The sequence below is a fragment of the Aotus nancymaae genome, unplaced genomic scaffold, assembly GCF_030222135.1.
Source record: "Aotus nancymaae isolate 86718 unplaced genomic scaffold, 86718_ANA_hifiasm-v0.15.2.pri h1tg000036l, whole genome shotgun sequence".
In the NCBI taxonomy this organism is placed as follows: Eukaryota; Metazoa; Chordata; class Mammalia; order Primates; family Aotidae; genus Aotus; species Aotus nancymaae.
In genome coordinates this window covers 66,150,918-66,175,329 of record NW_026988450.1, presented here as the reverse complement: position 1 = coordinate 66,175,329, position 24,412 = coordinate 66,150,918, and the positions used below count along the sequence as shown (strand labels likewise).

Genomic DNA, 24,412 nt, shown 5'->3' with positions numbered 1-24,412 from the left:
ATTAAAAGAAATTTGGGAAATAAATGGAATTAAAAAAAAATCTATAATTTCTCCTTTTATATACCAGTGCTCCCATGAATTCGATGTGAACAAGTTGGAAGTTTGTCTTTAGAAAGAAACGCATTTTAGGATACTTAATTGTGGTTGTCCAGTTTCTTTTTTTTTTTTTTTTTGAGATGGGGTCTCACTCTGTCACCCAGGCTGGAGTATGATGGTGCAATCTCCCCTCACTGCAACCTCCGCCTCCCGGGTTTAAGCGATTCTTCTGCGTCAGCCTCCCGAGTAGCTGGGATTATGGGCGCCTGCCACCACGCCCAGCTAATTTTTGTATTTTCGGTAGAGATGGGGGTTTCACCATGGTGGCCAGGCTGGTTTTGAACTCCTGACCTCGTGAGCCACCTGCCTTGACCTCCCAAAGTGCTAGGATTACAGGTGTGAGCCACTCACCTGGCTGATTGTCCAGTTTCTACCATTTCACCAAAGTTGATGGGCATTTTGCTTTCTGAAGCCACTTTTTGGGTTGACTCTGAGGATTTGGTTTTTGTCACCCTCCCCGACCCAGACTTACTGGTGTTTTTCCCTCTCATATTCAGTCTGTCTTTGCACAGCTGCCTCCATATTGAGCAGCAACTGTGTACTATCATTAACAATGGTTTTAAAGAGTTGGCATCCAGCCCAAACGTCTGCTTTGGGAAATGTTTTTTTGTTATGTTACAATTTTTCATTTCCTGTTTTAGAACAGCTCGGATGTTTTTATTTGGATGTATTCTTGTCATCATGTCACCAAGAGAGCTTAATATGGCATTCTTATATCTATTCTGGTGCATTCCATTTGTTTGGGTACCGTACATGACCTTTTATTAACACTTCATTGAGCTCTGCAACTTCCAAAACAATCCAGCCAAATTGGAATTAATTTATCACTTTCCCATACCTGTCTCTCAGGACAAGCAGATTAATAACCAATAGCCAAATGCCATTAAAACTTGGAACTCTGTCTTTTCAATCAATTGGAGTTGTCTTCTGGAGCACTTTGCAGAGTGCTGTCAGACACTTGTATCCTATCACAAACCCATAGAATACACTGCACTTGATGTAGTAAGATGAAGGTGCATCTTATTTAAGAGAGGGGAACCGTATTGGTAGGTGAGTCTGTGATACTCCTTTTCTCCTTTCATAACCACAGCAGACTCAATTTTCTGGAGACTACATAGCAATGATAGCTTTAGGCATTTTTCTTTTTTTGAGATGGAGTCTCGCTCTGTCACACAGGCTGGAGTTTAGTGGCGTGATCATGGCTGACTGTAACCTCCACCTCCCGGGTTCAAGCGATTCTTCTGCCTCAGCCTCCCAAGTAGCTGAGACTACAGGCATGCGCCACCATGCCTGGCTAATTTTTGTATTTTTAGTAGAGACGGGGTTTCACCATATTGGCTAGGCTGGTCTTGAACTCCTGACCTCGTGATCCACCCGCCTCGGCCTCCCAAAGCGCTGGGATTACAGGCATGAGACACAGCGCCCAGCCTTATGCATTTTTCTAATAGACTGTTTCCTCGTAGCCATGATAAAACAGTCATGCCAACCTATATAACTCTTAGCAATTACCATTGACATTTAGAAGAGGGTATGGTTATGAATATTGAACAGGATAATTTTTTTCTAATCTTTCTTTGGCAATCTAGGTAACTTTCTCAGTAAGTAAATAAAAATAAGTTTCCTTGGACTTACAAAGGTTCTATCATATGAATAATTTCTCTACCTTCTCAAGTAATGTTTTATCTCCATTTGACCTTGAGCTCTAATTACAGGCTAATGTGTGTCTGCTAGTGTTTCTCCTTTACCTGTTGCCTTTGTTGCAATCCTGTGTTTTCTCCTTTACCTGTTGCCTTTGTTGTAAATCCAGGTATCCACTTTGAGACACAGATTTAGTATGTAGTTTTGGACATTGCCAAACCAAGTGAGCTTTTCCTTCTGTTCTTACTGTGAAGCTGTTTTATGGCTCCTCCAAAGGGGAGTGTTGAATTTAAAAAATGTGCTACCACTTCCTTCCCCTCCAATGGAAACTCTGTTACAGTCTTAGTCAAATGCCATGGGTAACTTTCCTATTAAAGCAGCTAACGGAGCATTGCTCCTTTTAGCCCAGACTCCCATATCTGTCAGATTAGTCATACGTTATGGAGGCAAGCATGCAGAAAGAGGTGAGCACGAAAGGGCAATTGCTAATCACAAGGAATCTCCCCTTAGGAGTATAGACTCCGTAAATGAAATAGACCTTAAACTGTAGGTGAAAACAGGGAACAAGCCCAGAAAACTTACCAGACTCAGGAAGTACATTTCAGAGCTCCAGACCCAAGCAGATTCCCTTGCAGACATTAAGCAATGGGTCCAACTTTTAATACTATCACTCCAATATCAATAATGATAACAGTAGTGATAATAAGCTATATTAGTTAAGTTTTCTATGTTTTAGGCACTGTGCTAAGCACTTACATAATCTTCATTAAAACCTGAGTACTTGATCCCCTCTTTATAAGTAAGGAAGTGGAGTCTTTGAGAAATCAGCTAACTCCTTCAAGAAAGCACTGCTAGTAAATGGTAGAGGCAAGAATCCTACCTTGATCTTTTCCGATTCCCATGCACCTGTGCTTAACCATTAAGCTGTACTACCATTAAAAATAATAATAGCCCTGTGGTGGCTTCAGATGGTTATATTCACCTATTTCTTAATAACCACTATATAAAAGCTACTCTGCTAACCAGAAAATGGGTAGCAAGATAACAAGATATAGGTCCTTCCTTTAAAATTGTATACCCTGGAAGAGAGCAGTGATGGCTAAATATATATGAACATTTAAGAGATCCAGTTAGACTTGGGTAAGGGCTGAAGGCTGAAAGAGAGATATAGGGAGCAGAAAGGCTCAAAGGTGAGGTAGAAGGTATGTGCACATAAAAGTGACGGACCTTAGCTTCAAGTTGGATAGGAAGGCTCATAGACATTCTCTGAAAAGTCCCTTTATAGATATTTTATGCTTTCTGGGGTAAAAAATCATAGAAGTGCTTGGGGGATAAAGTCTTCTGACCTTTTCCCAAGACCTATAGTTACTCCTCTGTAAAATTTGGTTGTTCCTGTGCAAGGTCGAGGATTTCTGGAAACAGCCATTGTGACTATAGAATTCCCTAAGCAACTGATAAGCTGCTACTGAATCTTAGAGGTCAGCTGTAACTTTCATACATCAGAGGCCATTGGGGCAGGTTCCCAGTAAGTGCTGTCTGTAGCTCATAGTTCTTAGGGTCATTTCAACTTAGGAGTTGATGATGTTTAGTAGATCTATATGCTAGAAGCCAAATGCTATAAAGAATAAAAGCCTAACCCAATTGGGTTATTTTGATCAAGTGCAACCTTTGTTTTACAGTTATAATTCCTATGTGTTCACTTTGTGTTACAGATTCCTTCTACAATCAGGTCTATTCATCAGGATAAAATCCTAGCACTTAGACAGCAGACACAATTCTTGTGGGAGGCTTATTTTTCTTCAGTTGAGAAGATTGTATTAACTACACTAGAGGTAAGTGAGACCGCTTGGCTCTTGGACTTGAATAATGGTCCTTTATACACTTCTCTCAGCCTTCTGTTTTGCTATTAGGGATGTGTGATTGGTCCAATGGGGCAAAACCAGATTCCTGAACTTGGACAACATATTGGTTAACCTCTTTTACCTGCTTTGCCATGCCCAAGAAAATACTCTCCTTCCTGGCAAACTCCACAGAGGAAAACTTACATGGAGAGAAATTATACTCGTTCACACAGAGATTGACTCTGTCTTACATCATTTCAGGGATATGTGGGTCGTGACTGTCTTCTTGTCATTTACATTCAGTGGCATCCTTTGAAGACATATTTCTGAAGTTCATTTAGAAAAAAATATATAAAGGCCGGACACAGTGGCTCATGCCTGTGATCCCAGCACTTTGGGAGGCCAAGGCAGGTGGATCACCTGAGATCAGGAGTTTGAGACCAGCCTGGCCAACATGGTAAAACCCCATCTCTACTAAAAATACAAAAAATTAGCCAGGTGTAGCGGCACATGCTTGTAATCCCAGCTACTTGGGAGACTGAGGCAGGAGAATAGCTTGAACCCGGGAGGTGCAAGTTGCAGTGAGCTGAGATTGTGCCATTGTACTCCAGCTGGGGCAACAAGAGCAAAACTTTGTCTCAAAAAAAAGATAAAAATATATAATGGTCAAGTAAGGCCAAATCCTCTACCCTTCTAAAAGCATGAGTAGCTTTCTTAGTACTACAGTTTGATGGCGTTGGAGGACAGCAAAATTAATTCTCAAGACTTATGCAAGCCAGCCAACCAGCATCACTGTGGCAAAGTTGTGTTAAGGGGAGAATCAGGATCGTACTCGTGTGGCACAGAAGGTGTTAAATCTGTGAAAGCAGAAAATCTTTTAGGCAGATGGATGTCCATCTTCAGGATGCTTTTATTCAGGCAGGACAGAAAAATGAAAAGGAAGCATGGAGAGGATTAAAACCTTTGGAAATAGAGCAGGTAGCATTGGCCTGAAGCTACGCCAAAGAAGCACAAAGAGCTAGGAAAAGGTTCAGGAAACTGCAAACTCAGGCATTACAGGTTTGCAGGAAGGAGAGCAGAGATCTTCCGTGAGGTGATTCTGAGGTGTTCCCAAAATGAGGTGGGGGCATTTGTGGCCTCCCCTTTGCAGAATTCACTCTGGAAAAGTGATGACTGCTCTGAAAGCTAATATAATGTGGAACTTACACTGAGAAATCTGAGTAATACCAAGAAACCGAAGTTGCCCTGCTTGGTCCACATGGCTGCTTTCTTGCCATTCTGAGTATCAGAGCCAGTGCTGTTCATGCTCCAGGCACACCGGGGCATGTATGCACCCCACGCTGACCTTCAGCTCCTGCTCCCACCTTAGGGAAAGCTCTGGTCAGTGTCCTCTTAAGTACAGTGTATATATTTTTCATTCAGGAACTGGATGAAAAGGGCTGTTTAGGACCCAGGCCCATCCCCATGGAGGGGTCAGGATCATAATGACTTCCAAGAGCTTCCTTCCTGCAAGCATCATCACCTCTGTACACTGTAGCAGATTTTAATATTTAAGAGTTATACTTTGCTTTTTTAATCCTGACCTCCATCTAAGATCCTTCATAGGCCCATCTTAAAGAATGTTGAATGTTACTTTTAGTCCCTTTTTGGAGTACAGAGTGCCTTTTTTTTTTTTTTTTTTTTTTTTGAGATGGAGTTTGCTCTTGTTGCCTGGGCTCGAATACAATGGCACCATCTCAGTTCACTGCAACCTCTGCCTCTGGGTTCAAGCAATTCTCCTGCCTCAGCCTCCCAAGTAGATGGGATTACAGGCACCCACCACCACACCCAGCTAATTATTTGTATTTTTAGTACGGACAGGGTTTCACTATGTTGGCCAGGTTAATCTCAAACTCTTGACCTCAGGCAATCCACCTGCCTCGGCCTCCCAAAATGCTGGGATTACAGGCATGAGCCACCATGCCTGGCCGTTTTTTTTTTTTTTTTTTTTTTTTTTTTGAGACAGGGTCTCACTCTGTCACCAGGCTGGAATGACCTCAAGCAATCCTCCCACCTCAGCCTTCTGAGTAGCTGAGACCATGGGTATGAGTTACTATGCCCGGCTAATTTTTAATTTTTTGTGGAGTCGAGGTCTCATTATGTTGCCCAAACTGGTTTTGAATGCCCAAAGCAGTGGGATTACAGGAGTGATTATTGAAGAAGTATACATTCATTTTAGAAACTATAGAAAACACAGCATAAAATACAAAATCATTCATTCATATAAAACCACTGTTGACATATATATCCACACAAACATATATATTCATTTTTTATATATAAATTCAAAATTTATTGTAGTTTTAGTTTTAAAAAGGAGTCTTTGTATACTTTTATTATAACCTGTTTTTCTGCTTAACAATGTTAATATTTTCTCATGTTATTAGATTTTTTTCTACAATTAATGACTATAAAATATTCCATTTATGGTATCACCTGATTGTTTAATCCCCAATTTGGGTAGATTCCAGTTGTTTCTGGCTTTTTATCTTTATGTACATCATTGCAGTAAATCATCTCAAGGTCATCAAATTATTGTACAGATTCAATATTACTTCCTTAGGATAAATTCCTTGAATTTGAAGTCCTGGCTCAAATAATATGCCAAATGCTAAGATTGTTTTGTTTTGTTTTTGAGACAGAGTCTCACTCTGTCCTCAGGCTGGAGTACAGTGGCACTATCTCAGCTCACTGCAACCTCCACTTCCTGGGTTCAAGCATTTCTTATGCCTCAGCCTCCCAAGTAGTTAGGATTACAAGCATGTGCCACGGAGATGGGGTTTCACCATGTTAGCCAAGCTGCTCTCAAACTCCTGACCTCAAGTGACCCGCCCACCTGAGCCTCCCAAAGTGCTGGGATTACAGGCATGAGCCACCATGCCCAGCCCCCATACATTCTTTCTTCAGTGTTTTCTCATGCCACTTTTACGAATTTTTGGGTTGTTTCTGGCCTTTTAATTCTGTCCATTTGTTGTTTACCTCTAATATGTCCAGGCCATGTTTCAGTGTTTTAATTTTTTTCACCCTAATATGCATTCCTATCGTGAACTTCTGTTTACTTAAACCAATATGCTATTATTTACTATTAATATGCTTTTTATTTATTTTTATAGATAACTGTATCTTTATCCAATCAATGACTTTTTACATGTCATTTTTACTCTCACTTATTAAGTTAGCAGTGCTCGATTTTTCTATTGTAACAGTTGGATGTCTTACATTCATCAGAATAGGAGCCAAGTAAGATCAAGCTATTTTCATCTCTGAACCTAAAAAGGCCTTTTCCTCCTTGTATTTAAACCATGCGATTTTTTTTAGCAACACAGTTTTATTTTTAAACACTAAAAGCCATATACTTCATTCAAATTTATAGCAACTGTCAAATCTCTTTATACAGTTCCAAGATTGGATTGTAACAGTTCGACCTCTCAACCAAATTTCATGACAGGTACTACCCAGTTTTCCAAAATACTTCATAACTCAGATTACCCCAGAATTCAACATAATCAGAAAATCAGGGGAAATAGAAGAAAATGCCATCCACAGACACAAATAAACACAGTGAATGTGTTTATAAGAACAATAAGTATCACATATCAAAAATGCTAACTTGGCTTAGAACTTAGATAATATACTTCATTTAGTCATTGCTGGAGCTACTAAGGCATGAGAATAATTCACAGTTATCCTTAGGCAGCATAGATTTGAAGATCCTGGGCTCAGGATGTTATGTACTCAGACACTAGAACTTTAGGTCCTTCTCCTTGCTTGCTATATTCTAGGCCGTGAGAATGGGATTATGGTGTCTTCAGACGTTTTGAACCCTAGAGTTGTAGGTAGAGTGTTTAAACTCAATTGAAAACAGGACATCTCATTTTCTCTTCAATGCCAGGGTCCAAGTTGTTAGTACATTTCATTGTACAGAACTCTGTCTAGGATTCTGTTAGTTTTTCCAGTTTGATTGAAATTTTCTAATGCTGCATCTTGGTAATAAGGAACTATTTAATCAAGCTAGACTCTGGAGAGCTCAGTGGGTTTGTGTGTGTGTGTGCAAATTGACAAGTAACAATGGGGACAATGATAAGACACTGAAAAAACAGTGCTCCTTCATAGATTCCATTATTTGTCAGAATATTGCACAATAACCTGGCACTAAGGATTGAATCACTGGAGCTTAGTCATAATCAAGACGAGTGAAAGAAAGTGCTTGAGATTATAATAATATATGAAAAGAGCCAGTGGTAGCTAGGAAGGTAGTTAGTGGAGTTTTATGAAGTATGCTCCATTTTCCTCCTCAGTTATCTAACCATGCACATCCGAACCATGGTATTGCTGATGTTATCATACAATGATATTGTAAAATCGATGGGATAATGGAAATAGAAAATTGATTTGGCTTCAAGTGAGGTGGCATATGGCGGCATTGTGTGTCTTAGGCTACAGTGCTTTGGTTAAAAGATGAAGGGCTACATAGAATGACTATAACCTGTAACCAATAGTCCATTATTTGAAAAACAGAGGATACATACAAAGAAAAATAAGGAGCCTGTCATTCTTCCCTATGAATTCACATCAATTAGTAATATTGTCCTTATCGAGAGTGCCATCTGGGACCATAACAAAAAAAGTCATGTATTGTGTGTTTCTGTATGTGTGTGTGTATTGATTTTCTTCTTATAGCCAAAGAAGCATCCAACCTCTAAATCTGATGTATTCTTCCACAACAATAAAGAGTAAGCACTAAATGTCATGAAAAGATTCTGGGAGCTGTCCAGTGTAGTGATAGGATGAATTGGAGAGGGAAAAAAAAAATGATCTTTCTATATGGTGAAATGAAATCCATATTCCTTCATGCTTTTGAGAAGGCAAGTTGATATATACCTTTTAGAAAGACACTTGGCAATACTTATGAATGACCTTAAAAGTATTTTTACCCTTTAACAAAGTCCTACAGAATCAATTCTGGTCTGGCACAGTGGCTCACACCTGTAGTCCCAACACCTTGGGAGGCCGAGGAGAAAGGATTGCTTGAGCTCAAGAGTTCGAGACCAGCCTGGGCAACGTAGTAAGACCTCATCTCTACAAAAAATAAAAATAAACAATTAGCTGGATGTGGTGACCGTCTTCTGTGGTCCTAGCTACTCAGGAGGCTGAGGCAGGAGTATCCTTTGAGTCCAGGAGTTCGAGGCTGCAGGGATGTATGATCGCACCACTGCACTCCACCCTAGGTGACTGAATGAGACTCTGTTTAAAAAAAAAAATAAATCCTAAATGTGAAAAATTTTATTCATAAATATGTTCATTGCTTTGCATGGAAAAAATTGCTGAACTGGTCATTAAGGATAAGTAAATCATGAATACTATTAAATGGAAAAATATCTGTAATATATAACGTCTATGCCATTACAACTATGTAGTAAATGGAAAAACCAGTGCCTAGAAAATGAACACAGGAATTAGTTTCTTTTTAAAGGCAAATATCAAGCCTTAAGTATAACAATTTAGGCAGCTATTCTTAAATTCTGGGAGGCTGTTATAATTAATATGGTATTTTATTGTTTTGTTACAAATGAGGAAAATAATACACAGTGGTGGCAAATTGCTTGACACAGGTTAAATTCAACATTTGCTGTTGCTTTCAGACCTGTCCTATATCTTTCTGTCAAGATCCGTTGGAAGACAATATAAAATGCTTGTTGTTATTTCAGAAGAGTGCTATAGCTTATTATCATAACCTTGAATTTCAAAAGATAACAATATTGTGATACAGAACCAAAAAGATAGTCTATGACAGGGACAAGCATACCACCCAAAGACCTGATGTGAATGATGACCCATTCTGTGACAGCTCTGAGTTCCATGCCATTTGTCTGTAGGTTCAATTTATAATGCTGTCTATTGTCAATTTATTTTCAGTCTTGATATCCAAATGTATTTAAGTGACCACATGCTAAAAGGTACATAAATTTGAAAAGAAAAAAATAAATAAAAAGGCCCTAAAGAGAAACTATAATGGGGAAATAAATAGACAGTACATTTGGAAAGTGCGAATAATAAATAGCAAGAATAAATGTTGTACAAAGTGAAATTGCTAACCATGTAAAAAATATCCTTCACAACTGTGACAATTTTCTCATAATTAATACCAAGACAATAGCATTTTAACACATCCCTGTCGTACCACAAAAAGTAAAAATAAATATTTTCACTAGGTTCCTAAAATCTCCGCCAAATTAGAAACCTCTATCTAGCCATATAAAATTAGCAGTTTTGATCTGGGTGAAAGATAAAATGCAGAAATCATTGACCTAAGATATTTGAGTTCTTCTGAATTTTCTCCTTGCATCCTTCCTTCTCTGTCATTAGGAAAATAAACATAAGATTTACAAAGATAAATGTAGCCCACTTTATTACTTATCTAGTCACCATGTGGAATGAGATGCACGTGTTAATAACCTTAGCAAATAATAAAACTCCATTTAAAATAGTCTGTACTTAAAATCACATTGCATTAAATGGAGACCTGGAAAATGGTGATTTGGGTCTTAAACCTCTTAAGACTTATGGTAGGATTTTTTTTTTTTAATGTAAAAAAAAAATTTGCTGAAAACAAAATTCCGTACCAAGTTAATTATTTGCCAAATCATATTCTAATAAGTGGATGGTATAATTATAAGAGTTTGAAAGTCACAGAGAGAAAGCTATAAAGTAGACTAATCACATTCAACTAACAAATGATTTGGGATGGGAGAATGTTCAACTCTAAATGCAGAATTTAATGATCTGCAAGGTCCCAAAGTCCAAAGAAACTAATGAACTAGCTTGGCTATTATTAGTCTTCATATGCTATGGTTCTTGTCCTATTATGTAGGATGTTTTAAGCAATTGTTAACTCACTACGAGATGAAATACAGAAAAACTTCAGTAACCAGTACCCAGAGTTCTACAGTTGACTTTGAAAGGAAAATATGACAAGCAAACACATCTAACTCTTGAATTAAAGGAACAGCTCAAAACCTCAGTAGCTTCTAGAATATGTCATGTCTTCAGTATGCTTTCTGTTCAGTGTCTATATGGTCTGCGTTGACCTCTCTGTCCCCTGAGGACAGATCTTCTCGATGGGAGTCTGGGACCAGTTCTTAGATGCTTAACCATCAGGGAAAGACTAACTGTTGCACACAGTCTATTTTGGAATGAGCATGGACTCATTATTATACAAAGACAAGATAGAATTTATGGTTTAACTGAAGTTTAATTAGGAAATTTGATTGGCTATAATTCATATCTTTCTCTTACTCTTTTTCATTGCTCCATTATTCTCTCTGTCTCGAAGACATTTTTATCTGGAGAATGAGAGTGGGAGGGAGGGTAGAGTCACTACTCTGAGTGCCACCATCTTTCAAATTTGAATTGAACATTATCCTTTCCAAATATCATCAGGATCTCATCCTCACTGTGTGCTATGCTTTTGTTTTCTAGATTATTCAGGACAGAATATTCAAGCACATATCACGTAACAGTTTAATATGGAACAAACATCCTGGAGGATTGTTCGTACTACCACAGTATTCATCTTATCTGGGAGATTTTCCTTACTACTATGCTAATTTAGGTAAGTGAGATTCCTCCAGGGAGTTGCCCTTGTTTACCCACAAGATGTCATACAGAACTAAGGGCCTTTATTCTTCTATTTTAATGGGACCCGTCTAACACCCTGCATTGAAGATTGCTTTTTCTAGAGACTTGTTATAAGTGACATAACAAGTTCAAAAACAGAGCAGAGCATTGCAAGATGAAAAAAAAAAAAAGAAAAACTTTTTATCTGTGCAGCTATGCTTCATATTTAGTAGAGTTATTTCTTTTTGAGGAATAGGCTCCCCAAATTATGGATCATTTTGAACATGGCAATGGGTTAGCTATCATGTTAAGCCTCATAAGATGGAGTTAGGAGAGCTCTCCCCAATTTTTCTTCTACAATTCCAACATCTCTATTCCATATTAAAGAAAAACTGAATAAGAAAAAAGGAGAAATAACTAAGAATGTATGACAAGCACAAATTTATTCACTTTTCCAAAGTTTGTTATGCTTCTTTTATGTGCTATGCTAATGTATTGCTGGGTACTAGAAATAAAAAGTCAAATAAGATACAATCTCTGCTTTCAAGCAGTTTTTAGTCTAAACACAACAGGGAAAAGGGAATGGCAGAGGGATGAATCTCTATACCGGCTACTGTTATTGCCTTAGACATTCATGTATTTGGAGCCCCAGTCCCTCTCATGTTATGAACATCATGAACATTTCCCCTCATTTGCAATTCTATACTTGAGAAACCCTAAGACAGTAAAGCATCTTCCAAGCTGATACAGCAAAAGGACAAGATTTTCCACTCAGTGCTGTTGCTCTCCTTAACACTCTCGCCCTTTTAAGTTGTACATGTTTAGCTTGAAACTGAGGAGATGAAACCTAAAGAAATTCATGGCCTGAAGCATCAACCATTGACAAAGAACCTTTTAATCCAAACCCAACCTGATACAGGAAGCATCTCTAATTCAGTGAATAGTCAACATTTGGGTAACATATTTAGAATTTAGAAATTGTCAGATTGAGGCAGTGGTTGACAGGAATTTCTGTATATTTCTTGTACAATATTTAGATCTTCATTTGGAGTTAGCACATTAGAGGTGTGTAAATGATGCTTCTTAAGCCTCATCATATGTAAGATGGAGTTAGGAGAGCTGACTAACTCCATCTAAAATCCAAAAGCAGGAAAATCTAAAAGCAATGACTTGTCATTCCTGTTAAAAAAGCAATCCCTCGGACACATTTATTCTTCTTATTTGGCAAAACTTTGAATGTGTATCTAGATATTGGGAAGATTAACTTGTTTCTTACATACAATTAAAGTGCTACTGCTGGATGATATAATTTTCTCTACAAAACCTTTGTTTAATCCTGTAATACACATATAGTCTGATTCTAACCTTTATCCCATCAGTATCAAAGCTGAATGTCCTTGCACTGTGTTCACAGTTAAGCCACTAAAGTGCCAAATTAGTGGGTCTAAACCGATGAAGTTTTAAAAAGCTCTTAACCTGTCTCTAATTTCTTAGTGAGTTCTTATGGGAAAACTCCTTGGGGGAAGCCATGTCACTTCTCTTTGGTGACAGTGGTTGTTTTGCATAGCTATGATCCTTTTTAACCCAGTGCTTCAGAGCTCGGAATTGGCAAAAGTCTGCATCACATACTTTTATTCTCAGCTATGTCACTGCTACACAAAGAGGAGATTCTGAGAGTATGGAGGCGGCTTCTCCAAAATAATAATGATGATGGTGAGGGTGATGATAATGATAGCTGCTGACATATATTGAGTAACTGTTATTTCCTAAGTCCTGTTCTAAGTGCTTTGTACGCATTAACTTTTTTTTTTTTTCCTAAGACAGAGTCTTGCTATGCTGCCCAGGCTGGAGTTCAGTGGCACCATCTCGGCTCACTGCAACCTCTGCCTCCCTAGTTCAAGCAGTTCTCTGGCCTCAGCCTCCCGAGTAGCTGGGACTACAGGCACACACCACCATGCCCATCTAATTTTTGTATTTTAGTAGAGACGGGATTTCGCCAGGTTGGCCAGGCCGGTCTCAAACTGCTTGGCCTCAAGTGATCCGTCCGCCTCGGCCTCCCAAAGTTCTGGGATCACAGGCGTGAGCCACGGCACCCAGCCAAACTTACTGAATTTTTGCAATCCTATAAGTTTGGCATTGTTACTGTCAGGTTAGTTTCCCAGCTGTGGAAACAAAGGGTTAAGTAATCTTTCCAAGGTCCTACCATGACTAAGTGACTGATCTGGGATTCAGACCTCGAAAATCAGACCCCGAATGCCGTTCCTTTCCCCTTTTTTCCCACTAGCTAGTTATTTGAAATGCTATTGGGCAGAACCCTTTCATTACATAATTAAAAATTAGACACATGCATATACCATGGGAGAGCTAGCACATTTAATTAAATCCATAAGAAGATGCAAGTGACCCGAAGTACTACCGCTCTGAAGGGTGGTGAGTGGTGTGTGTATTTAGACACCGGGTACCTAAAAAGCCAAAGAACATCACAGAAACATCACCAAGAGGGGCAAAAGACGTCAAAGCAAGAACCCAGAAGTGGACATTGATCTGGAATTTCCTGAGGTCTCTAGACTCAGGCAGTAGCTAGCGAGCAGATTTCATCTTGTTTTTGTCCTGTCAGGACATAAGAAGCAAAGGAGAAATCATCCAGGAGGGAACATTTGCTCCGGCGTGACGCAGCGGAGCAAGGCGGAATAATTTTCTAAGTCTTGTTTTCCAGCGCTTCATTAGGCTCTGCTCTCCTTTTTATTTCAGGTTTAAAGCCCCCCTCCAAATTCACTGCAGTCATCCATGCGGTGACCCCCCTGGTCTCTCAGTCCCAGCCAGTGTTGAAGCTTCTTGTGGCTGCAGCCAAGTCCCAGTACTGTGCCCAGGTGAGTGGGAAGTTGACAGAGCAGCCCCTCCCTGCTCCAGCTCCAGACCAGAGACTCCTCCCTCCTTACCTGTTATGCCCCAGGCTCCCCGGGACTCTGACATCACCCTGCTGCTCCCTTTCATTCTTCTTGCCTCGTTACAGCCTTTTCATCTACTTAGAAATTCTTTGAAGTGAAATCTGGCACAGGGAGGGGCGGGTTACAGAAAGACCTTAGCACTGGTATAGGGTTAAAAATATATATACACACATGCCAACACATTCTGTAAAGAAGATATAAGCGTATGATTTTGTTTTTAAATGTCAAAATGATAAAGTAACATCCCAGAAGCCTCCGGAGGACCCAGACAACTAAGCTTCAATAGTAGAAGCAGACTTGGTGGTGTCATGGAGTGTCAGCTTTTCTTTTCATAGCAACCATGACTAATTATAAAATTGGGAGCAGACGATTATGTCTGTGGTAACAATATTTTCCAAATCAATGTTGCTCCCATACTTGAACAGTGGTTTTTCTGATTTGCGAATTCGTTTATACAAGAAGGTTTACACGAGGAAAGAATTCAATAAGGAAGTATGCATTTTTGAACTAAATGCCTTTATTGGAAATTATAAAGTTTATAAAATCAGCAACCATTCTAGAGAATGCAAAACATGAGCTCATCCTAGTTCTAGCTTGAATTCTTTTATTTCTCCCACATTGCCTGGTGTAGTGCAAGTTCACAGCAGATGTTCAGATGCTCAGTATACATTTTTATTTAATTTGATCAGAGTTGTTTTCTCACACACCATCATAAGATACCAGAATTTAGGAAACTACTTTATTAAGCTCCAGCCACCCTGAAATTCTTTTTCCTGCAGCTTTCCCCTATCCTCAGACACAGGTTTTGTTTTTTTGTTACCCTTTCTGTCCTCTCTCCAGTTGTTGGGGTGTTAAGGTTCTGAGGTTGTGTGGGAATGGACTCACTTTAAAATTCAGTTTTGATGTCTGCCTTTCTGTCTTGCTGAGATCTCCAGCTCCTCTTTCTCTTTGTCTCTAAGAAGAGGTTTTCGGTTGGACATCTACATAAATACAGCCTACCCCAGCCATCTAATAAACCCCGTCCTTTTCAGATCATAGTTCTATGGAATTGTGACAAGCCTCTACCAGCCAAACACCGCTGGCCTGCCACTGCTGTGCCTGTCATCGTCATTGAAGGAGAGAGCAAGGTAAGACTCAAAGGGGACCCATGTATGAAGCCACTATGGAATCTGTTTCTCCATGGGACATTTTAGGTCTTGGCCTTAGATATTTTCTCCCTGTTCCTGGATTATTTTTCTAAAACTGTACTTTTTTCAGAATATTCTTAGCTTTGACAGCAATAGGCTTTCAAATCAGGGAAACCTGGGTCTTAATTCCAACTCTTTTGTAGCTTTGTGACCTTGTGTATATACTTAACCTCTATGAGCCTCAGTTTCCTCATCTACAAAATAGAAATAATAATACATACCTTGTAGGGTTGCTGTTAGGATTAAATAAAGCCCGCTGCTGGCAATAGTTGTCTTTCCCTAAATGACAAGGATGAAGATAAAGCTGATGGTGGTGGTGATGCATGAGATTTGCTTGGCTGATTAATCTGAATGAGCTATGTCACTCAGAATGGTGGTTCTTTCTCCCATTCACTTTAAAAAGGACATTTTCACCTTAATTTTGTTTGGCATCTCCCTGTAAAGATTCTCACAAGTGCTATATAGCTGGCTCCTCTTCTGTTCTCCAGTTCACTTTGCATAGAGCTGAACTATCTTTCTGATCATCTCCCGGCCCTTTAAGGTCTTCATTTGCTAATGCTTCTCATTGATATTTGAGGCTGTCTATAATCTGGCCCTAGACAGCCTTCCAATTTTTCTCTCATTGCTTTCCCCTACAGACCCTGTCCCCTCCCAAATTTGATCACTTATAATTATCTGAATTGCGCCATGTCTCTTCCTCCCTCTGATTTTGACTTTGCCATTTGTAAATCTTGACCACCCCTCCTTAACTCACTATCTCTGATTGTCAACATTCCCACATATTCTCAAAGCTTCTGTTTGATGCTACTTCATCCTTGAAATTTCTTCTACTAAAGAGCAGCCGGCTCTGTTTTCTCTAGCTTCTGTTTGTTGCTTTCTTATAGATCTCACGCATTGTGAAGGAAACAGTCACTACTAAATGAAATTGAGATTGGTGAAGCAGTGTTATCTAAAAGACTTTCCTCGTCAGTCCCCAAAGGGTCAGGTCATAAGAGACTGGCTCACACCTTTGCGCCAGAATGACACAATCAGTTTATTAGGCTGAGCTATTTGATATCATCATTGACTCACCAAAAGGGGCAATTTCATATGGTTTGACACAACACAATGCGAATTGTAACCATCACACAGACAAGACGATCAGTGCATTATCTATTCAGTTCCCATCTATGAGTGTCTACTGTGTGCTGAGTACCATGTAACATGCTTGGAACACAGTGGGGAATGTGACACATTTAGCCACGGCACTCATAAGGCTGGAGTCAAGCAACCTGTTTATTAGAGAGCTGTTAGGTGAGCATTTAATGAGAAAAGGTGGATACTGATAATCACATGCCTCCCTTGCAAATCCATCTCACCATAAGCATGGTTTGATGCAACCCCTGATATCCTCCCCATCCCCATAAAATAGCCCATCATAGGAATGGCAGTGTCCCAATTTCAATGCCTGAAGCCACGAGAAGGCTCAGATACAGGCAGTTAACTTTCAACTTTGGGATTCTTTGTTTTGTATGCTTCCATGGGTCAAGGAGACCAGCTCTCCTTCTGGTGGTAAATGTCTTTCTTTGGATATGTCAGGATATTCAGACATACTCCAGTCTAACTGTCTGGGGGCCATTCTGATTTCTTTAGGTAATATAGCATTTTCATGCTCTGACTCACTGATTGATTTTATATTTTCATTCTCAGTGAAAAGAAACTCCCCGTTTCTTTATTTATAAAATGGTAGTGATAATAATAGTAGGTTTCTCATGGGCTTTATCAGATGTCTCTTACAAGATGCCTCAGATCCTCCGAGCTGCATCTATATTCAGGCTCCTGGCATTTGTTCAGTCCTTGCCTCCACCTTGGGCACTGAGTCTAGTGGGCTGGGTGCTTCCTGTGTCTTTTCCCTGACTCTCAGTACCCTGGGATTGCACCTCACAGTGAAGCATTTGCATGTAAGTCTTGCTTCAGGCTCAGTAATGCAGGAAACCTGGGCTAGGACATGGGCCCATTTTGAGGATTAAATGAGATCATTGCATATCAGGTGCTTAGTCCTGTGCCTATTATATATGCACCAAAGGTTCAATAAATGTTAGCTACTGTTTTGGGAGGCATCATAATGTTATGATTTGCGTTATGGGCTCTAAAGTCAAACTTACTTTTGTGTGACTTAAAGCAAGTTACTTAATCTCTGTGTCTTGATGCCCCCTTTCAATAAATGGAGTCATAATATGTAACTAATAAGGAAACCAAAAGATCAGATTATATGAGACTACATAAATAAATGTACTGAGAAGTGTGGGCACACTGTGGATGCTCAATAAATCTTAACTATTATTGTGTTTTCTATAATTATTTATGTACATTACTTATGTACCCTCCTCCTCACCCCCACAACATACACACATACACCACACGAGGCAGGAAACTTCTTGAATCCTGGTCATTTCCTAGGCATGTTTGTTAATTTTTTTTTTTTTTTTTTTTGAGACAGAGTTTCTCTCTTGTTGCAGAGGCTGGAGTGCAATGGCACGATCTCTCGGCTCACCGCAACCTCCACCTCCCAGGTTCAGGCGATTCTCCTGCCTCAGCCTCCCGAGTAGCTGGGATTATAGGCCTGTGCCACCACCGGCTAATTTTGGATTTTTAGTAGAGACAGGGTGTCTTCATGTTGGTCAGGGTGGTCTCGAACTCCTGACCTCAGGTGATTCACCTGCCTCAGCCTTCCAAAGTGTTGGGATTATAGGGGTGAGCTATCATGCCTGACCAGCATGTTTTTTAATTTTAAAGGAGTTGAGATTTCGCATGGTGGCTAAATCTTTCTTAAATGAACAAGGAAAACCCAGTTCACTTAGGACTGACTTTGTAAGTACATTGTACATTGGTTCCTCTTATGCTAATCCATTTAAGGAGGTCACGGAGGCAACATATTTGAAAGAAAGCCTCTCATTTCTGCATGAGAATTTGAAAGTAGATGGCTTATAGGCTTTTTACCTCTATTGATGAAACAGGTTCAGAAGAAAAGGAAACAGATCCCTTTAAGACCTGTGGTTGGGCAGATGAGGAGGAAGAAGTCTTACATCTTCCTCACTCTCCATTTAAAAATCTCCATCTCTAGCCTTGAATTTAAAGTTAATGTGTTTGCTGCTTGGGCTGCAAAATTCTGTTTTGAATTTATAGGCCTTGTCTTTGCAGTTTTCCCCTGTAGTCTTAACAAGGGAAAGGTCAGGGCGGTGCTAAGCTGGCAGCTAATGGTTTCTGCATTAGTTAGTGGACGTGTAAACAGTATCAGGAAGATTGCTTCAGGCTGAGAATTCTGAGCACTGTGTCTATGGGGTTGCTGATCACTTAGTGTTTTATTTCAAAAGGCTGAGAAAGAAAAAGAAAAGGAAAAAACCCTGACCCAGTTGACAGATGGTGTAGGAGCAACCCCTGAAGCCAAGTATGCTACAGATATGTCCTTTGAGCTCTGAGAGATGAGTTGGAGCGGGCACTGTCCATTCATTAAAGTCCTAGGTGCTCTGGTAGCTTCACGGGCAAATAAGCCGAGTTTGAGACGAGGCCTGCGGATGAGCTGGCTTCTGGGGTTCCTCAGATTTGGGGAGACCGCAGCTCTGATAGTTAGCTAGGTACCTCCCTTTCCCTCTTTCCCTTTGTCTCCAGTATTAAGTTGCTTCTTTCCCTGGCTTTTGTCTCTTCAAAGTTGATGGCAGATGTGAATTCAGAGGGGGTGTCATCATTATTACTGTAACTTCTGGAAGAAGGTGGTGAGCATATGATTGGCATATGTGTTTCTGAATTCACTTTTGAGGTCCTTTCCATTTAGATACAGCCCAGTGGCCAAGGTGCTCCAGAGTCACACGGGGGGGAAATTCTGAGTCCATCTTGGGCAAGATACTTAACCTGTGTATCTCCTTTTCCTCCCCTGTAAAATGGGGTTGTTATAAAGATGAAACAAGATGATGTACATGAAGGACTTGGAACATTTCCTGGCACATGGTAAATGTTCAGAAAATGTTATTCCTAGGGTATCAGCATTCTTATGGTATCAGCATTCTTATGGTTAGTTCTTCTATGGTACGTTTAACACAAAGGTTTAAGTTGTGACTATTACAGGGTAACCTCTCCACCCTCAATTTTACCAGCTGATGCCATAATCTTCAAAGCCCCCACCACACACACACACCCCACTGTGTGTGCACATGTAGTGCACCATTCATTATTCTATAACTGCCTAAACTTTATGCATACACCACCTTCACAATTTCTCTAAATCCATCAATCATGTGTGCTATTATTTAATATTTTTCTTTTTTTTTTTTTTTTGAGACAGAGGCTTGCTCTGTCATCCAGGCTGGAGTGCAGTGGCACAATCAAAGCTCACGGTAACCTCTGCCTTCTGGGTTCAAGTGATTCTCGTGCCTCAGCCTCCTGAGTAGCTGGGACCACAGGCAACACCACACCCAGCTAATTTTTGTACTTTTAGTAGAGACAGGGTTTCACCATGTTGGCTAGGCTGGTCTTGAACTCCTGGCCTCAAGTGATCCACCCACCTCAGCCTCCCAAAGTGCTGAGATTATTGGCATGAGCCACTATGCCCAGCCTAATATTTTTCTTTAAATCAGGATACTTTTCATTTTAGTGAAGTTATTTGTAACTTTAATATTACCTTTGATTGCTGTAGCTGCTAATATAGGTGTATATTTTTTCTAACCTGTGCTAATACATATAATTTACAAATGTTTGTAATTTGTAAAAGCAGCACCTTCTACAATGATCTGCTTTCCCTGTGGTTTGTGTCCATACTTGGAATCACTGCTCCATCCATTCACTCTTTCAGTCAGGAAGAGTGGGTGTCAGGATGTGGATTCTCTCCTCATTGCCTCTGTATCTGCTGAGTCCTGTCTTTAATGCTTCATTTCTCTCTATACCTGGTGAATTCTTTCTGCCCATCAGGGTCCTGCTTAAATATCACTTCTTCTACAAGGCCTTCATCTGCTCTTCCAGACAGCTGGTTGCTCCATCCTGTGGTCTCCTGGCACTTTTTGATTCAAGCAAAGACTAGTCATCTGCTTCTTGGTCTCCTCTACAGACCGTGAACTCTTCAAAGACAGGGAATATATCTGATTTATCTTTGTACCCTCTTTGACCAGCAAGATGCCTGGTACACAGTAGGTGCTCAATAATTGTTGAACAAATAAATATGCATTGATAGGAGATAACATTCCTTCAATGTTGAGGGGTGATATGATATGATAGTAGCACATCCTTTTTTTTATTTTCTGAGACAGAGTCTTGCTCTGTTGCTCAGGCTGGAGTGCAGTGGCGTGATGTTAGCTCACTGCAACCTTCGCCTCCCGAGTTCAAGTGATTCTCTTGCCTCAGCTTCCCAAGTAGCTGGGACTACAGGTGTGTACCACCACGCCCAGCTAATTTTTGTATTTTTAATACAGGCGGGGTTTCACCATGTTGGCCAGGATAGTCTCAATCTCTTGACCTCGTGATCTGCCTGCCTTGGTCTCCCAAAGTGCTGAGATTACAGGCATGAGCCACTATGCCCGGCCAGTAGCACATTCTTTATGCAGGTGAGGATGGGAGAATTGTCCTGAAAACAAGACTGAAGTTACCTCTTTCCCTCCCCACTGCCTACCTCCTACTTCCTCCCAGGTTATGAGCAGCCGTTTTCTGCCCTACGACAACATCATCACAGACGCCGTGCTCAGCCTTGATGAGGACACCGTGCTTTCAACTACAGAGGTAAGAACCCATGCCTGAGGAGCGGCAGGTGGGCTCTTCAGACAGTCGCCCCAAGTTGCACGATGCTAGTGCTTCTCTTAGCCATGCCTTGGCAGCAGTCAAGAACATTTTTCGCAACTTCCTACAGCGCTGGTTTTAATCAGCCCGAGTCCTGTTAGCACCTTGCGGCCACCTGGCACTCTGAGGAGGGCATCTCGCCTTCATTGTCTCTGCTAATTGGCTCCTCATTTGCATAACTGGGCCTCACCTCTCCTCCTAGGCCTGCCCTCCTTTTTTGTTTTTAAACAGCACAGTTGTGGGCAGGTGCACAGAACTGAGGGGAAGGGGAAGGGTGCCTATTCTGAATTATCTTGAAACCATGCTGTCCAGAGGAAACAATCCCATCCTTCCCCACATATCCTATAGCCTCAATTAGGGAACACTATTTTGGGCTCTAAAGGCAGCTTTTCTATCTTGGTTTAAAGTGCTCATTTTCTTTCACCTATACAAGAGCAAATGGTTTCACTTTAAGGCTGTGATGGAGATTCCTATTTCAGATGTTCAGGTATTTGTGCCAAAAATAAGATTACCCAGAGAATGTACATGGAAGACAGAGAGAGGAGGAAAGATAGATATGGTAGAAAACCAATTTTTACAACTTGAATGAGTATTGATCTCTGAAACCTTCCTTTAAACCATGCAGGGGACCAAAGACAGCTATATAAAAATGGAGTATACGAGAAATACATTATTAATGGCAACTACTAAAAAGCATGGAGACGCAACTACTTACGCCTTTCCCCTCCCTTTCTTTTTTCCTTTGTGTTCGCAATCATTTTTCTTTTAATGTCAACATCGCCACTTTCTAACCTGCCCTTTCCTGGACACCAGTCTGGTTCTAATGGCCTGCCGCCCACAGAGCCAGGACTGGATGTTGGCCTAGGCTGGTGAACTCAGTATCTCCTTGAAATTCCACAGATGCTTTCGATTGCCATCAGATGGAGTTGCATAGATGTTAGATGCCAGGGCAACCTATCCCAGGACAAAATGTCCTGGGCCTCACCTTGTTAAAATGCTTTCTATGCAGCCGAAGCTCTATAAATACTTGTTGAATGACTGGTTGGGCAGGGTGGGGGGATGCGGGCTTTAAGGATTAAAGGTGGACACACTGCCAATTGTATCATATGTAGGTTGGCAGGAGGAAGGGATGTTGATAAGTTTAACATTTAAAGGGAAAGGCAGCTATGGAATACAGGGTACAGATCACTCCAGCTTACATATTTTCTGCCACTTTCTGCAGGGGAAGCTGGAACACATTCATTCATCAGGTATTTATTGAGAGATTTCTTTGTCCTGGTCTCCATGCCAGATACTTCAGTTACACATTTTCAGCTTACATCCATCTGAGTCCTGGCAACAAACTGAATTTAAATCAGATGATTCAAACAAAGGAACTTGGGATTACTTAGGGAGGTGCAGATGGGGTTAAAAGACCCCATAAGAAAGGATGAAGTACCTGGTGAACAATGATAGCAGAAAGCAGCTCCTCCCTTTGGCCTGAAGGAGAGAAGGAACTCCTTCTCCCAAAGGCCCTGAGAGAGGGCACTAGGAAGAAGAGGCTGCTCTACAAGTGCTATGATCATGGAAGGACCTGGCTACTGCCAGAACTCTAGTGACAAAGGATAGAGGGAGCAGAGAAGAGATACACTGACCCCTCTCTCTGTCCTGCCTCGATTTTCCTGCTGGTGACTCCCATTGACCTAACCTGACCAGGTGATGCAGCCCATTGGGGTCCATCATCCGAGGGCACAGGGCAGGACAAGAAGAGTGGACAGTGGATTTTGGAGGGCAGACACAGGCAAAGTATCACACTGCCATGGGGCAACAAATGGTCAAGACACCTGCAGCATCTACCTTAATCATCATCCTATGACCTGCAGTATTGATTCATCTTCTCTCTTCCCCTGGGCACAAGGCAATTGGTCTCACTCTAGGATTTGTTTTTCCCTATCCCATGGTGAAATAACTTGCAACTGCTATGATGGATCCTCATGCTGGTGAATTTCTTTTCAAAGAATAGCAGTTCCAACCACTCATTGCATGCTGGGAGGAACATGTGTTGTATGTGAAGTAATTAGAAGTCAACGTGGGTTGAAAATGATATGTAAATCTAAGAGGCTGGCAGTCTGGTTTGCTTTTGCCTGCTGATCAGTGGAGTGGTTGTGTTGCCTAAAATGGTCCTGGGCAAGGATTTCTCTTTTCTCTTTTTTTAGGTGAATAGATTTTGGTTTACTGTTTTTCCTCTCTAAGGATCTTAGATTGTTCAAATGTCTCTCTGCAGCATTAAGGATAGATTTTTAAACAGCATCCTATAAAGGGCATTATAGATGGTTTATAGTTATTAACATTGATCTGGATTGCTGCAAACACTGCTCAAAAGAAAACAGATGTTGGTTTTTGAAAGGGCCTTAAACTGACCTTTGCCTTCTTTGATGTGTTAATAATCTTCATGAAAGCAGAGCTATCACAAGAATCATAGTTTTATCTGAATTTACTTTTGAGTTCCTTTGAAATGACTTGAAACAGCTTTAAGATAGTAAGAAATTCATGTGATGAGAACACCCATTGGGTTCTGTAGTAGTTGCTAGTGCATGTGTTTCCTTTTCAAAGAATAATGGAAAACCCCAAAGAGTGCTGACAGCCAGGCTGATTCTTTGACAATAGGCTGCATAATATGGTATCCCATTATTTGGCACCATTAATATGGACTGCCAGTGAAAAGGTGTAGGTTATCACAACCTAATTTCAATTTTCTGGCGAATGTTCTCCATCCCCTGCTATCTTTTAACTTGGAGATGGCATGCTCCCTACCAAGCTTCTTAATGTCGGTTCCACCACGCTGGGTTGTTTTTTCTCCCCTCTGGAATTCCTTCACCCCACTCCACCCCACCCCCACCTGCTCTGGGTTTATGGGTTTTTTCTTTTTTTTTTTTTTTTTGAGATGGAGTCTTGCTTTGTCGCCCAGGATAGAGGGCAGTGGCACCGTCTTGGCTCACTGCAACCTCCACCTCCTGGGTTCAAGCAATTCTTGTGCCTCAGTCTCCCCAGTACATGGAATTACTGGCTTGCAACACCACGTCCAGCCAATATACTTTTAGTAGAGACAGGGTTTCACCATGTGGGCTAAGCTGGACTTAAACTCCTGACCTCAAGTGATCCACCCACCTCAGCCTCCCAAAGTGCTGGGATTACAGGTGTTAGCCACCGTGCCCGGCCCCATCTGGATGTTATAGTTTGGGGGACAAGCCATATTTTTAAGTCTTTC

At 40.7% G+C, this 24,412-nt stretch overlaps 1 protein-coding gene across 1 annotated transcript in view; it reads left to right on the top strand.

Annotated features, from left to right (window-relative positions):
- The window catches only part of EXT1 (exostosin glycosyltransferase 1), a 315,224-nt gene that overhangs the window by 275,881 nt on the left and 14,931 nt on the right, over window positions 1-24,412 (top strand). The window contains exons 4-8 of the mRNA XM_012443266.3: window positions 3,447-3,566; window positions 11,094-11,226; window positions 13,983-14,101; window positions 15,211-15,306; window positions 21,019-21,108. Of these exons, the coding sequence (XP_012298689.1) occupies window positions 3,447-3,566; window positions 11,094-11,226; window positions 13,983-14,101; window positions 15,211-15,306; window positions 21,019-21,108 (558 nt within the window). The remainder of the gene's footprint in view (window positions 1-3,446; window positions 3,567-11,093; window positions 11,227-13,982; window positions 14,102-15,210; window positions 15,307-21,018; window positions 21,109-24,412) is intronic.